Below are 14,527 nucleotides of genomic sequence, written 5' to 3' on the forward strand. Positions count from 1 at the left end.
CATAGAACACTATGCAATGACAGGTAGTGGCACATCCAGCACGTCGAGCTGCGCATGCGCCAAGTTTGGGGCTGCAGCCCTGGGCAGATCTGGAGAGAGGCGAAGGGTGATAGTAGAAGATCCAGCTAGAGGAGCGGAGAGGGGTGATAGGAGAATCACCGGAGATCAGAGAGGGGTGGGGGAGAATGGAACAGGCAGGACACAGAGGGAGGAGGAGAAAGTAAGGACACTAAGTGAAAGCAGGCACAAGGGCACGCTGGATGGAAGCGGGGAGATCGGACGGCTCATCAGCAGCGGGCTGCAAGGATCTGACAGCTGTATGGCCATGTGTGCAGCACCCCATCCCCAGGACAGCAGCACATAACCCTGCCAGGAGGCTTCTGTGTGATCTGATGGAGTGTCCTGTCCTTCTGTCACCATGATCATAGCTGAAGATGACACTGGACACTGTCACCATAGGAGAGGTGAGTGACCCTGCCCCAAGGATCTTACACCTCTAATGCTTTGGATGATGTCTGTCCTTCCTTCCTTCCTTCCTTCCAGCCATTGACTGCACTCTTCATTTATTCTCAGGAAGGCTGATTCTCATTAAAGCTGAACTTTGATGCTGTCCTGAAGTCAGGTCCACCCCATCTCACTATAGATCAGCGATCGTTTGCTGGGAATCTCTTGAGTCCTAAACTTGTTCATTCATCCTCCAGTATTCTAAGGATTGCACCAGCACTTTTTGTTCTTCGCCATCATGGAGCCTTGGCGACAGTGTGCCCAGTGGCTGATCCGATGTAAGGTGCTACCCCCCAACCACAGGGTGACCTGGGACACGGCGCAGGTCTTCGACCTGGCCCAGACCCTCCGAGATGGGGTGCTACTATGTCAACTGCTCAAAAACCTGCAGCCCAGCTCCGTCAACCTGAAGGAGATCAACCTACGACCGCAGATGTCTCAGGTCAGTGCGTTAAATCAAGGTCCTTTAATGGTTTTTAATTCAAAAATAGCATTATAGTTTCCTCGTGCCTATATGTCAGTGATGGTGAACCTTGGCACCCCAGATGTTTTGGAACTACATTTCCCATGATGCTCACCTACACTGTAGAGTGCATGAGCATCATGTAGTTCCAAAACATCCGGGGTGCCAAGGTTGGCCATCACTGCTATGTGTGATGAAACAATCTAACAATATACTACAACAGGGGTCTTCAAACTATGGCCCTCCAGTTGTTCAGGAACTACAATTCCTATCATGCCTAGTCATGTCTGTGAATGTCAAAGTTTTACAGTGCCTGATGGGATGTGTAGTTCCACAGAAGCTGGAGTGCCGCAGTTTGAGGATCCCTGTACTACAATGTATGTAATCATCTGATACATTAGTAGGGTTGTGACTGAGGCGCTGGATCCAGGTCCATGGATGGCAGATAAACAGGGCTTACTTTGAGATTTGGCAGCTTGCTATCAAAGCGGGGTTCCCTCCAGGTATACCCAATCTTAAAAAGTCCTCGTGGGGGGGTTTAATAAATCTGGAGCACTCAGAATCTGGCACAGCTGTGCATAGTAACCAATCAGCTTCTAACTTCAGCTTGCTCAATTAAAGTGGTTCCAAGCCCCCGATCCTGGAGCGATTTGTCATGCAATTTGACAGGCCGGCAATGGCAGTGTTTAAATTGATGCAACACTGAATTTGCGGTGCCGCACCGATTAGAAAAAGTAGTACATGCACTACTTTTAGCAATTTCAGGTGGGATTTCAATAGACATCTGTGTATGAAGCCGCACAGATGTCTTCAAAGTCGCACCTGAAATTGCACTGAGATGCGGCTTTGAAGTCATGCAATTTCAGGTGAAATCGCACGATTTCAAAGCCGCTTTCAATGTGAATGGGGCCTAAAGGCAGAAGATTTTTTATCTTAAGTCATTAAGATAAAAAAAAACATCTGTGTGCAGCAGCCCCCCCCTTATACCTACCTGAACCCCATCTCCAACCAGCGATGTTGCACCAGAGCCTCAGCTGTCTGGGACTCTCCCTCCTGATTGGCTGAGGCACAGCAGCGGGTGCCATTGGCTCCCACTGCTGTCAATCAAAGCCAGTGAGCCAATGAGGAGAGAGGTGGCCATGTTTTCAGGTCTGAATGGACACAGAGCAGCGACTCGATTCAGGTGCCCCCATTGCAAGCTGCTTGCTGTGGGGGCACTCAGCAGGAGGGAGGGGCCAGGAGCGCCAGTGAGGGACCCAAAAAGAGGAGCATTTGGGCTGCTCTGTGCAAAACCATTACACAGAGCAGGCTAGTATAACATGTTTTTTTTTTTTTTGGTTAAAAAATAACTGAGGACCTTAACCACTTAAGCCCCGGAGGATTTGGCTGCTAAACGACCAGAGGGTATTTTGCGATTCGGCACTGCGTGACTTTAACGGACAATTGCGCGGTCGTGCGACGCTGTACCTAAACGAATTTGGCGTCCTTTTTTTCCCACAAACAGAGCTTTCTTTTGGCGGTATTTGATCACCTGTGCGATTTTTTGATCACGCGCTATAAACAAAAAAAGAGCGTAAATTTTGCAAAAATAGCAATATTTTTCCCTTTTTTTTATATGAAATTCCCCCAAAAAAAAATGTAAAAATCAAAATTTTTTAATATTTTCGGGCAATTTGTTTTATGCTACCTATGTTTGGTAAAAAAAATCGCAAAAAGCGTATTTTGATTGGTTTGCGCAAAAGTTATTGCGTTTACTAACAAAGGGAAAGATTTTTGTCATTTTTGTTGTTTTTTTTTTTAACGCGTAATGGCGGCGATCTGCGATTTTTTTTGCGGTACTGCGACATTGCGGCGGACAGATCGGACCCTTGACTGACATTTTTGACACTTTTGGGGTTACCAGTGACATTTCTACAGTAATCAGTGCTATATATATATGCACTGTTACTGTAAAAATACACTGGTAGTGAAGGGGTTAACTTTATTTGAGAGGGAGGGGCTGTGTGTGTCCCTAGGGGCGTGATTCTAACTGTGATTGGCTGTGGCTTCAACTGTATGCAGAGTGATCAATGGATCTACATAGTAGATCCATGTGATCATCTCTCATACAGAGAGGAGAATGACAGGCAGCTTGTTTACACAAGCTGCCTGACTTTCTCCCTCTCCCCCGCCGATCGCAGAGTGGCCGGCGGCGATCGGGTCCGCCGGTCACACGCGCGGGGGGGTCCGTGACCACGCGGGAGCGGGAGCGCGCCTCCGGCGGCGCGCGCTCGATCCCTAAACCCTCACAGGCGAGCGACGTAGACCTACGTCACTTTGCCTGTGAGGGGCTGACCGCCGCCGTAGATAGTCGTGCGGCGGTCGGCAAGTGGTTAATATAACTTTGGCAATAAAACCTGGAAGCTGATTGGTTCCTACGCAAAATTGCACCAGATTTTGCACTCTCCAGTTGCAGTAATTAACCCCTTATATATAGCTAAACCAGAAGGAGCATAAAAAACACACTTTGTTGAGAGCCCAAGAGGTTTTATTTGTTCCACAAGGGACAAAAAGGGAAAACAATAGGCAACTAACGCATTTCAGGGTTGTTTTATTGGCTCCCAAAACGCGTTGGCAGCTTATTGCTTTTTCTGTTATCTCTTGTGGAACAAAAAAAATACCTTTGGACTCCAAACTCAGCGATATATAGACATTAGTATGTATGTCATGACATCAACATTCAAAAACATTTCTGTTTTTTTATTTTATGTAGCAGGCCTTTTTACATCATTACTAATGACATTCAGAAATAGAGGAGATTCATCAAGCTACACTTTAACTCTATTAAATATGCATATCTAAGTATACATACAAAGTACCTTTAACTTCTAAATAATGGTTGGTCTGATATTATCAATGGGATGGTCCATGTACACATGTAACACATACTACGTAGGAAGTATCTTTACTTATATGGTAATATACAGATGCATCTCATGAAATTAGATTATCATCAAAAAGTAAATTTATTTCAGTAATTCAATTAAAAAAGTGAAACTCATATATTTTACATAGAGGTGTTGCACACAGAGTGATATATTTCAAGCATTTCTTTCTTTTAATTTTGATGATTATGGCTTACAGCTAGTGAAAACTCAAAATTCAGTATCTCAGAAAATTAGAGTACTACATAGAACCAATGGAAAAAAAAAAAAGGAATTTTAATACAGAAATGTTGGCTTACTGAAAAGTATGTCCATGTAAAGTATAGTATGCACTTAATACTTGGTTGGGGGTCCTTTTGCATGAATTACTGCTTTAATGGAGCATGGCATGGAGGCGATCAGCCTGTGGCACTGCTGAGGTGTTATGGAAGCCCAGGTTGCTTTGATAGTGGCCTTCAGCTTGTCTGCATTGTTGGGTCTGGTGTCTCTCATCTTCCTCTTGAAAATACCCCACAGATTCTCTATTGGGTTTAGGTCAGGAGAGTGTTCTGGCCAATCAAGCACAGTGATACCACGATCATTAAACCAGGTGTTACTACACAGAGGACCAACACCAGCAGACGACATGGCTCCCCAAACCATCACTGACTATGGAAACATCACACTGGACCTCATGCAACTTGGATTCTGTGCCTCTCTACTCTTCCTCCAGATTCTGGGACCTTGATTTCCAAATGAAATGCAAAATTTTGCACAGTCCGTGATGATTTAGGGAGCCATGTCATCTGCTGGTGTTGGTCCACTGTGTTTTATCAAATCCAAAGTCAGCGCAGCCCTCTACCAGGAAATTCTGGAGCACTTCATGCTTCCCTCTGCTGACCAGCTTTATGGAGATGCTGGTTTCATTTTCCAGCAGGACTTGGCACCTGCCTACATTGCCAAAAGTACCGATACCTGGTTTAATGATCATGGTATCACTGTGCTTTATTGGCCAGCAAACTCGCCTGACCTAAACCCCATAGAGAATACTTTTTAGTAAACCAACATTTCTGTATTAAAAATCCTTTTTTTTTTTATTGGTTTTATTCTAATTTTCTGAGATACAGAATTTTGGATTTTCACTAGCTGTAAGCCATAATCATCAATATTAAAATAATGAAATGCTTGAAATATATTGCTCTGTGTGTAACACATCTATATAAAATATATGAGTTTCACTTTTTGAATTGAATTACTGAAATAAACTAACTTTTTGATGATATTCTAATTTTACAAGATGCACCTGTATATGAATAAATAATGGCTGGTGTGACATTATCAATGGGATGATGTATGTATGTATGTATGTACCCAACATACTACATAGGACGTATCTTCATGTATATGTTAAAATATCAATAAATGATGGCTGGTATGAAATGATCAATGGGATGATGTATGTATGTATGTACCCAACATACTACATAGGAAGTATCTTCATGTATATGTTAAAATATCAATAAATGATGGCTGGTATGAAATTATCAATGGGATGATGCATGTATGTATGTACCCAACATACTACATAGGAAGTATCTTCACTTATATGTTAAAATATCAATACATGATGGCTGGTATGAAATTATCAATGGGATGATGTATGTATGTATTTACCCAACATACTACATAGGAAGTATCTTCACTTATATGTTAAAATATCAATAAGTGATGGCTGGTATGAAATGATCAATGGGATGATGTATGTATGTATGTACCCAACATACTACATAGGAAGTATCTTCATGTATATGTTAAAATATCAATAAATGATGGCTGGTATGAAATTATCAATGGGATGATGCATGTATGTATGTACCCAACATACTACATAGGAAGTATCTTCACTTATATGTTAAAATATCAATACATGATGGCTGGTATGAAATTATCAATGGGATGATGTATGTATGTATTTACCCAACATACTACATAGGAAGTATCTTCACTTATATGTTAAAATATCAATAAGTGATGGCTGGTATGAAATGATCAATGGGATGATGTATGTATGTATGTACCCAACATACTACATAGGAAGTATCTTCATGTATATGTTAAAATATCAATAAATGATGGCTGGTATGAAATTATCAATGGGATGATGCATGTATGTATGTACCCAACATACTACATAGGAAGTATCTTCACTTATATGTTAAAATATCAATACATGATGGCTGGTATGAAATTATCAATGGGATGATGTATGTATGTATTTACCCAACATACTACATAGGAAGTATCTTCACTTATATGTTAAAATATCAATAAGTGATGGCTGGTATGAAATGATCAATGGGATGATGTATGTATGTATGTACCCAACATACTACATAGGAAGTATCTTCATGTATATTTTAAAATATCAATACATGATGGCTGATATGAAATGATCAATGGGATGATGTATGTATGTATGTACCCAACATACTACATAGGAAGTATCTTCACTTATATGTTAAAATATCAATACATAATGGCTGGTATGAAATTATCAATGGGATGATGTATGTACAATATGTAACAAACATACTACTTATAAAGTATATTTAATTATTTGTTATTAAATATTAGCTGATGTGATATTATCAATGGGATGATGTATGTATGTATGTATGTACTCAACATACTACATGGGAGATATCTTCAATTGTATGGTAAAATATCAATAAATAATGGCTGGTATGATATTATCAATGGGATGATGTATGTACATATGTAACCATTCTACTACTTAGAAAGTATCTTTAATTATATGTTAATAAATAATGGCTGACGTGATATTATTCATGGGATGATGTATGTATGTAACTAACGTACTATGTAGGAAGTATCTTTAATTATACTTAATTATATCTTATTGAGTTATGGCTGGTGTGATATTATCAATGGAATGAAGTGTGCACATAAATACCAAGTGGTGGATATGTTAATGCAGAGTTCAGGAGCTAGTCAGAACAATCTAGAAATTACTAGGTTGTTTTATGTGGTTTCAATTCACAAAAAAATAATAAGACTTTAAAAAGTTAAAGGCTAGTTGGTCTTTTTGAGGCTTATAGGCCACTTTCCTCCTGGGATTTGAGTAACCCTGTATATTGGATGTATTTATTAACACAGAGCAAAGAGCACTGGTCTACCCTCTTTAATAATCACAGATGACAGATATTAATCATCTGATTTGGCCATCTTTTGGACAGATTTATGAAACCAGATTTCTGCTGGTCATCTTGTGTTAAGGTGTACCCATACTAGGGTGCCTGAGCACAATTTGCTCCTCAAAGTCCATTATTTGACTAGTGTGACCGCTCTGTACCAAACTCGTAATAGAAATTGACTTGTTTTAAAGACTCCAGGGCTATCATCCTTATTCCTTCACAAATTGTTGAGTCATTGACCTGAAACAAGCATGTGCATATCATTTATCAGTGCATGCGCCTACTACAGGTCCAAATTCATTAATAAGTGTGGACCAAGGGTACTTTTGCCAACACCAAAGCACCCACCCTTCAACAAGTCAACTATATCAACCCCTTCTTCATGTCAGGTTAATATATAAATATGCGTGTGTTTAATATTTGCAGATGTACTTGTAAAGCTGGCCATGCTCTATAATATTTCTATAGTTCAGCCCTGCAGCGCTAAACAGTCTGGATGGGGGAGTCTCTACTGCCAGCTATTGTGTTCTGACAGCTAGCACCCACGGATGTTGATTTACCCAAACAATGGCTGTATCTAATTGGATGCAGCCAATGTTTGGCTGACATTTTTCTGCCCCCTTCCTTTAATTGTTTGACAGAAGGATGTCAGGCAGGAGGATGGCGACAGGGGCCACCAATGGCTCAAATTTTAGCCCCTGCTCTGTGTAGGCCCAGCTTAAAGCAGTTCTTCACCTGAGAAACAAAAAAATAAAAGTCAGCAGCTACAAATACTGTAGCTGCTGAGTTTTAATCATAGGACACTTACCTATCCAGGAATTCAGCCAGTCTTCACCTGAGCCGGCTCTTCACTGGTCTTTGGGTCCCTGGCGCCGGCATATTTACTATGGGAAGCCGGCTGCGACTGCTTGGGGCTTCATAGCCGGCTTCCCACTGTGAAAGTGTGAGCTGCGACGCGCTTTGTGAATGACCCTGCAGCCTTCCGTGACATGTCCAAGAAGGTTGCGGGGGAAAGAGGGGGGCGAACCGTTCAGATCGATGCAGTGATTCGACCGGCAGTGGGAGCAGGTAACTGTCAGAACTAGGTACCCGCTTCATGCAAAAAAAAAAAAAAAAAGTACCAAAACTTTAAGGGGGGGGGGGGGGGTAAGCGGATGAGGCAGATAAGTGGAAATTCCCCTTTTGAGTAAAGTTTGGCTGTAAGGAAACATTGTTTTTCAGAAAGGCTAAAAGCAGTGGTGCTTTGCAAGTTGCTATAACCTGGAGCATCTGATCACGAATGATCTGACTTCAGTGCTGTTATAACTTGACTATAATAACTGGATTGGTTGCTATAGGTAACATGTGTCAAACACAAGGCCCGTAAGCCAAAGCCGGCCCGCCATGCCATTCCATGTGGCCCTCACACCTCTCCGTCAGCTGCGGAACCCCTTCATGTCCACCCCCACCTTGTCTCAGCAGTCTGCAGAAGAAAGAAAGATATAACTTCTCCACCAGATCCTGCTTTTCTCCATGTAGCCGCAGAGAGACTCGTCTCTGCCACCCTTCTTTCATAGCAGTCAGCAGCAGAGAGGAGGGCAGAACTCCTCCTACAGATCCTGCGCCTCTCTGTGCAGTTGCAGCTCCTCTCGTCTCAGCATTCAGCAGACTCTGGCAGCTGATGCCAGTTGTCTTCTGGCTCTCCTCCAGACCCTGCACTTTCTGCTTCCCAGATCCCCCCCAGCTTCTCCCCAGCAGCAGCACATGTGATATGAGGGGGGTGGGAGACTATTGTCTTCTGATAGTGGGGTGCTTAACATCTGATGTAAAGGGGGATGGGGGTGCTCTGGACATCTAGTCTTACAGAAACAACCAGCCCTTTGAGGACAGCCATAATGCTGATGCAGCTCACATTTAAATTGAGTTTGACACCCTTGCTATAGGTTGTTGCACTTTATCATTGTTGTTTGCTCTGCCCTTTGGTATTTTGGTATAATAACCACTTCCTGACTGCCCTCTGGCAATTTTACTGCTACAGGATGGCCGTTGTGTGCAGTATCACATATATATGGGGGATCCTGCACTTCCTGCTAGGGGGCATGAGTGTGCGCCCCAGGCCGCTTGCTCCCACGGACTTGATGTCTGATGGCACCTGCCGATCATCAGCCACAGAGACAGAACTGCAATCTAACTATGTATGCCATTCCGACTGGAGGGAAGGCATGGATCCTGTGTCTCTGCAAAGCAGGGACTAGGATCCATGTCTTCCCCTTGTAAAAACACCTTCCACACAGTACACATAAACACTGGTCAGGCACACAGTTAATCCTTTGATCACAGCTGATGTTTAACCTCTTCTCTGCCAGTGTCATTAGTGTAGTGACAGTGCATATTTTTAGCATTGATCAGTGTATTAGTTTCACTGGTTCTCAAAAAGTGTCAGTGAGTGTCTGAATTTAAACCGCAATATCCCATTCCTGCTATAAGTCGCTGATCACAGCCATTACTAATAAAAAAAAAAAATAAATAAAATAAAAATATCTCATAGTTTATAGACACTATAACTTTTTGCACAAACCTGTTAATATGCGTTTATTGGGAGTTTTTTTTTTTTACCAAAAACAAGTAGCAAAATGCATATTGGCCTCAATTGATGAAGAAATATGATTTTTTTTTTAAATTTTTATTGGATATGTTTTGTTGTTGTTCAGTCGTTTAATCGTGTCCGACTCTTTGTGACCTCATGGACCATAGCGCACCAGGCTTTTCTGTCCCCCACTGCCTCCCGGAGCTTGCTTAACTTCATGTTCATTGTTCCGATGATGCTATCTGTCCATCTTGTTTTCTGTCGTCCTCTTCTCCTTTTTCCTTCCATGTTTTCCAGCATCAGGGTCTTTTCCAATGAGTCCTAACTTTGCATTAGGTGGCCAAAGTATTTGCGTTTTATAGCAGAAAGTAAAATATGTTTTTTAGACAAGAAAGGAGAAAAACCCCCTAAATGGGACTATAGCGGGCAACCACTCATATATGTATAAAAATTATGAAATTTTATTAGTACATGTAGAAAAAAACATAGTAGAAAGGACATACATAGCCATATATATAATAATGGTTAAAAGCAAAATTAGCGACTGAACAGTTGCATCTGGTGACCATGCATGACATAGGGGAACCTTAAGGGGCCATATACAAGAAAAAAAATGCAGAGGTGATCAAATACCACCAAAAGAAAGTTCTATTTGTGAGAAAAAAAAAGACATTTTATTTGGGTACTGTGTTGCACAACCGCGCACGTAGCGCAGTGCCGCATCGCAAAAAATGGCCTGGTCAGGCAAGCAGGAGATAAATCTTTCAGCGGTTGGGTGGATATTATCTTTTTTACCATTTGTTTGCCTAAGCATTGTTTGAAAAGATTGGTTCTCTATGACATTGTTTTGTATAGTGTAATATATTTGATGGCAGTCAGTAAATCCCGTAAATTTTACATTAACATGAGTACAGAACAATGTCATGGCCGTCGGTCTGAGTATATATGACTGCTGGTACAGCCTCTGTATGAGTACATATTTTGCTAAGTACACTGAGAATGAACACTGCCCTTATAGTAGGCTTCCTATTGATGCATTGTATCTACACACTGATAATCAGCACGCAGTATTGTTTACTGATACAGAACATGCGGTATTGTTTACTGAAACCGAACATAATGAGCTCACTGTATTGAGCCACTGTGCTGAGTTTCATAGTAAGGCTAATTACTACAATCTGTATTTTATATTGATGAGCAGTTGCTGCACACTGAGCATACTTTGTGTTTATATCATTTGCACTCATCCGTGTTCTAGTAGTTTATGCACCATACAGTATCCCACAAAAGTGACACATTTTTGTAAATATTTTATTATATCTTTTCATGTGACAACACTGAAGAAATGACACTTTGCTACAATGTAAAGTAGTGACTGTACAGCTTGTATAACAGTGTAAATTTGCTGTCCCCTCAAAATAACTCAACACACAGCCATTAATGTCTAAACCGCTGGCAACAAAAGTGAGTAAACCCCTAAGTGGCAATGTCCAGATTGGGCGCAAAGTGTCAATATTTTGTATGGCCACCATTATTTTCCAGCACTGCCTTAACCCTCTTGGGTATGGAGTTCACCAGAGCTTCACAGGTTATCACTGGAGTCCTCTTCTACTCCTCCATGACGACATCACAGAGCTGGTGGATGTTAGAGACCTTGCGCTCCTCCACGTTCCATTTGAGGATGCCCCACAGATGCTCAATAGGGTTTAGGTCTGGGGACATGCTTGGCTAGTCCATCGCCTTTACCCTCAGCTTCTTTAGCAAGGCAGTGGTCATCTTGAAGGTGTGTTTGGGGTCGTTATATTGGAATACTGCCCTGCGGCCCAGTCTCCAAAGGGAGGGCATCATGCTCTGCTTCAGTATGTCGAAGTACATGTTGGCATTCATGGTTCCCTCAATGAACTGTAGCTCCCCAGTGCCAGCAGCACTCCTGCAGCCCCAGACCATGACACTCCCGCCACCATGCTTGACAGTAGGCAAGACACACTTGTCTTTGTACTCCTCACCTGGTTGCTGCCACACACGCTTGACACCATCTAAATCAAAAAAGTTTATCTTGCTCTCATAAGACCACAGGACATGGTTCCAGTAATCCATGTCCTTAGTCTGCTTGTCTTCAGCAAACTGAGGGCTTTCTTGTGCATCATCTTTAGAAGAGGCTTCCTTCTGGGATGACAGCCATGCAGACCAATTTGATGCAGTGTGCGGAGTATGGTTTGAGCACTGACAGGCTGACTCTCCACCAGTGTTAATTTTGGCAGCAAATTTCAATTTAGTTTTAGTCTTAGTCTTAGGACTAAAATGGCATTTTAGTTTTAGTCCCATTTTAGTCTTCTGCAAGTGTTTTAGTTTTAGTCGTATTTAGTCGACTAAAACGTCCTACATTTTAGTCATCTATAATCGAATGGGTGTAGTTCAATTGTAATTTGTAATGCATTATTTAAGCATTTCTCTACAATTTCCAAACTCTTTATATACTACTGTTGGTTCTTGAGTGAAAAATCTAATATGTTATTATTTATGGTATTAAGGTTTGAGCATGCACCAGTGTTAATTTTGGCAGCAAATTTCGATTTAGTTTTAGTTATAGTCTTTTGACTAAAATGCCATTTTAATTTTAGTCGTATTTTAGTCATATGAATTGTTTTTGTTTTAGTTGTATTTTAGTCGACTAAAATTGTGTTAATATAGTAGACGAAAACGTTTTAGTCGGTTTTAGTCGACGAAATTAACACTGCTCTCCACCCCTTCAACCTCTGCAGCAATGCTGGCAGCACCCATATGTCTATTTCCCAAAGACAACCTCTGGATATGACACTAAGCACATACACTCAACTTCTTTGGTCGACCATGGCGAGTCCTGTTCTGTCAATCACTGTATGGTCTTGGCCACCATGCTACAGCTCAGCTTCAGGGTCTTGGCAATCTTATAGCTTAGGCCATCTTTATGTAGAGCAACAATTATTTTTTTTCAGATCCTCAGAGTTCTTTGCCATGAGGTGCCATGTTGAACTTCCAGTGACCGGTATGAGAGCGTGAGAGTGATAACACCAAATTTAACACACCTGCTCCCCATTCACACATGAGACCCTGTAACAAAAATGAGTTACATGACACCGGGGAGGGAAAATGGCTAATTGAGCCCACGTCTATTTCCCAAAGACAACCTCTGGATATGACACTAAGTACTCAACTTCTTTGGTCGACCATGGCGAGGCCTGTTCCCAGTGGAACCTGTCCTGTTAAACCACTGTATGGTCTTGGCCACCATGCTGCAGCTCAGCTTCAGGGTCTTGGCAATCTTGTAGCCTAGGCCATCTTTATGTAGAGCAACAATTATTTTTTTTCAGATCCTCAGAGAGTTCTTTGCCATGAGGTGCCATTTTGAACTTCCAGTGACCAGCATGAGAGCGTGAGAGTGATAACACCAAATTTAACACACCTTTTCCCCATTCACACATGAGACCCTGTAACAAAACAAAACATGACACCGGGGAGGGAAAATGGCTAATTGAGCCCAATTTGGACATTTTCATTTAGGGGTGTACTCACTTATGTTGCCAGCAGTTTAGACATTAATGGCTGTGCGTTGAGTTATTTTGAGGGGACAGCAAATTTACACTGTTATACAAGCTGTACACTCACTACTTTACATTGTAGCAAAGTGTCATTTCTTCAGTGTTGTCACGTGAAAATATATAATAAAATATTTACAAAAATGTGAGGGGTGTACTCACTTTTGTAACAATGTAGCAGGAGTGAAGATTTCTTTGCATTTTCAAAATGATCATTCAAAGTTAAAAAGAACTTTATATAGGGTGTTGTAGATAGCAAAGCATTTTCTGTGCAATAAACGTTGGCAAAACGCAACGCCCCTGTATTTCTAAATGCATAATGAGGCTAGATCTGAAATAATCAAATGCTTGAAGATGCAATGCTATTTCAGCTGTGTTTCCTTCTGGTGGGCGGTAGGGTGGAAACGGTCAGTTGGGGGTGTGTTCCATCATGGAGGATGTCATTGCTAAACGGCTCAGCCTGATGTCAGTATTTGTGCTCGTCGGGTGATGCAGTCACTAGCAGGCTCAGGCATGCAGCCATTCACCACGGATATAGGCTTATTGATTATGGCATTGCAAGGAGCAATGAGGATTTGTATATAGCTGTATTAACCCATGACAGCCACCAGATTCACTGTACTGGTCATATTAGGGAGAAGTTATTTCTGATCCTCTGCTAATGAATTTATTGCACTTTACTGATTTTCCTATAGAATACATTCAACGATGTAAAGTATTTTAAGTTGCTAGGGAAAATTATTGTTTTCAAGTTTAAATTAAAAAAATCTCAGTGAACAGTACAATTAGTCGTCCACAGCCCTATGTTGGTAGAGACTTCAGTTTTGACTTGAGGAACTCTCTCTGTACAGTATGATATAGGAAGTGGTTTGGTTGACTGCACTTAACCCTATGTGTCGTCATAGGCTTTTGCAACACATTACAGATGCATAAAGGAAACCTATCTTCAAAGAAATACAGGGGATGTCGTTACCAACCTTTTTCTAAAAATGCTAGTTACCTGACTGTCTCTGGCCTCAATATTTGCCCAGAACAAGCATGTGGCAAAGATAAATAGTCAGGTTGAAAAAACAAACCAAAATCTTTATAGGTTAACCAGCAGGAAAAAATAGAAAAAAAAATACATGGAAGACCTCCATATATAGAAACCCTATACCCAGACCCGTCTTTAACCACTTAAGCCCCGGAGGATTTGGCTGCTAAAAGACCAGGGGGTTTTTTGCGATTTTTTACTGCGTGACTTTAACGGACTATTGCGTGGTCGGGCGACGCTGTACCTAAACTAATTTGACGTCCTTTTT

At 41.5% G+C, this 14,527-nt stretch overlaps 1 protein-coding gene across 1 annotated transcript in view; it reads left to right on the top strand.

The window, feature by feature from the left end:
• Window positions 1–742: 742 nt before the first annotated feature.
• The window catches only part of VAV3 (vav guanine nucleotide exchange factor 3), a gene marked incomplete at its 5' end in the record, with an annotated part of 390,664 nt that continues 376,879 nt past the window's right edge, over window positions 743–14,527 (top strand). Inside the window, one exon of the mRNA XM_082265799.1 lies at window positions 743–946. Within this exon, the coding sequence (XP_082121925.1) occupies window positions 743–946 (204 nt within the window). The remainder of the gene's footprint in view (window positions 947–14,527) is intronic.

Source organism: Pelophylax lessonae, assembly GCF_965119305.1.
Source record: "Pelophylax lessonae genome assembly, chromosome: 8".
NCBI classification, from domain to species: domain Eukaryota; kingdom Metazoa; phylum Chordata; class Amphibia; order Anura; family Ranidae; genus Pelophylax; species Pelophylax lessonae.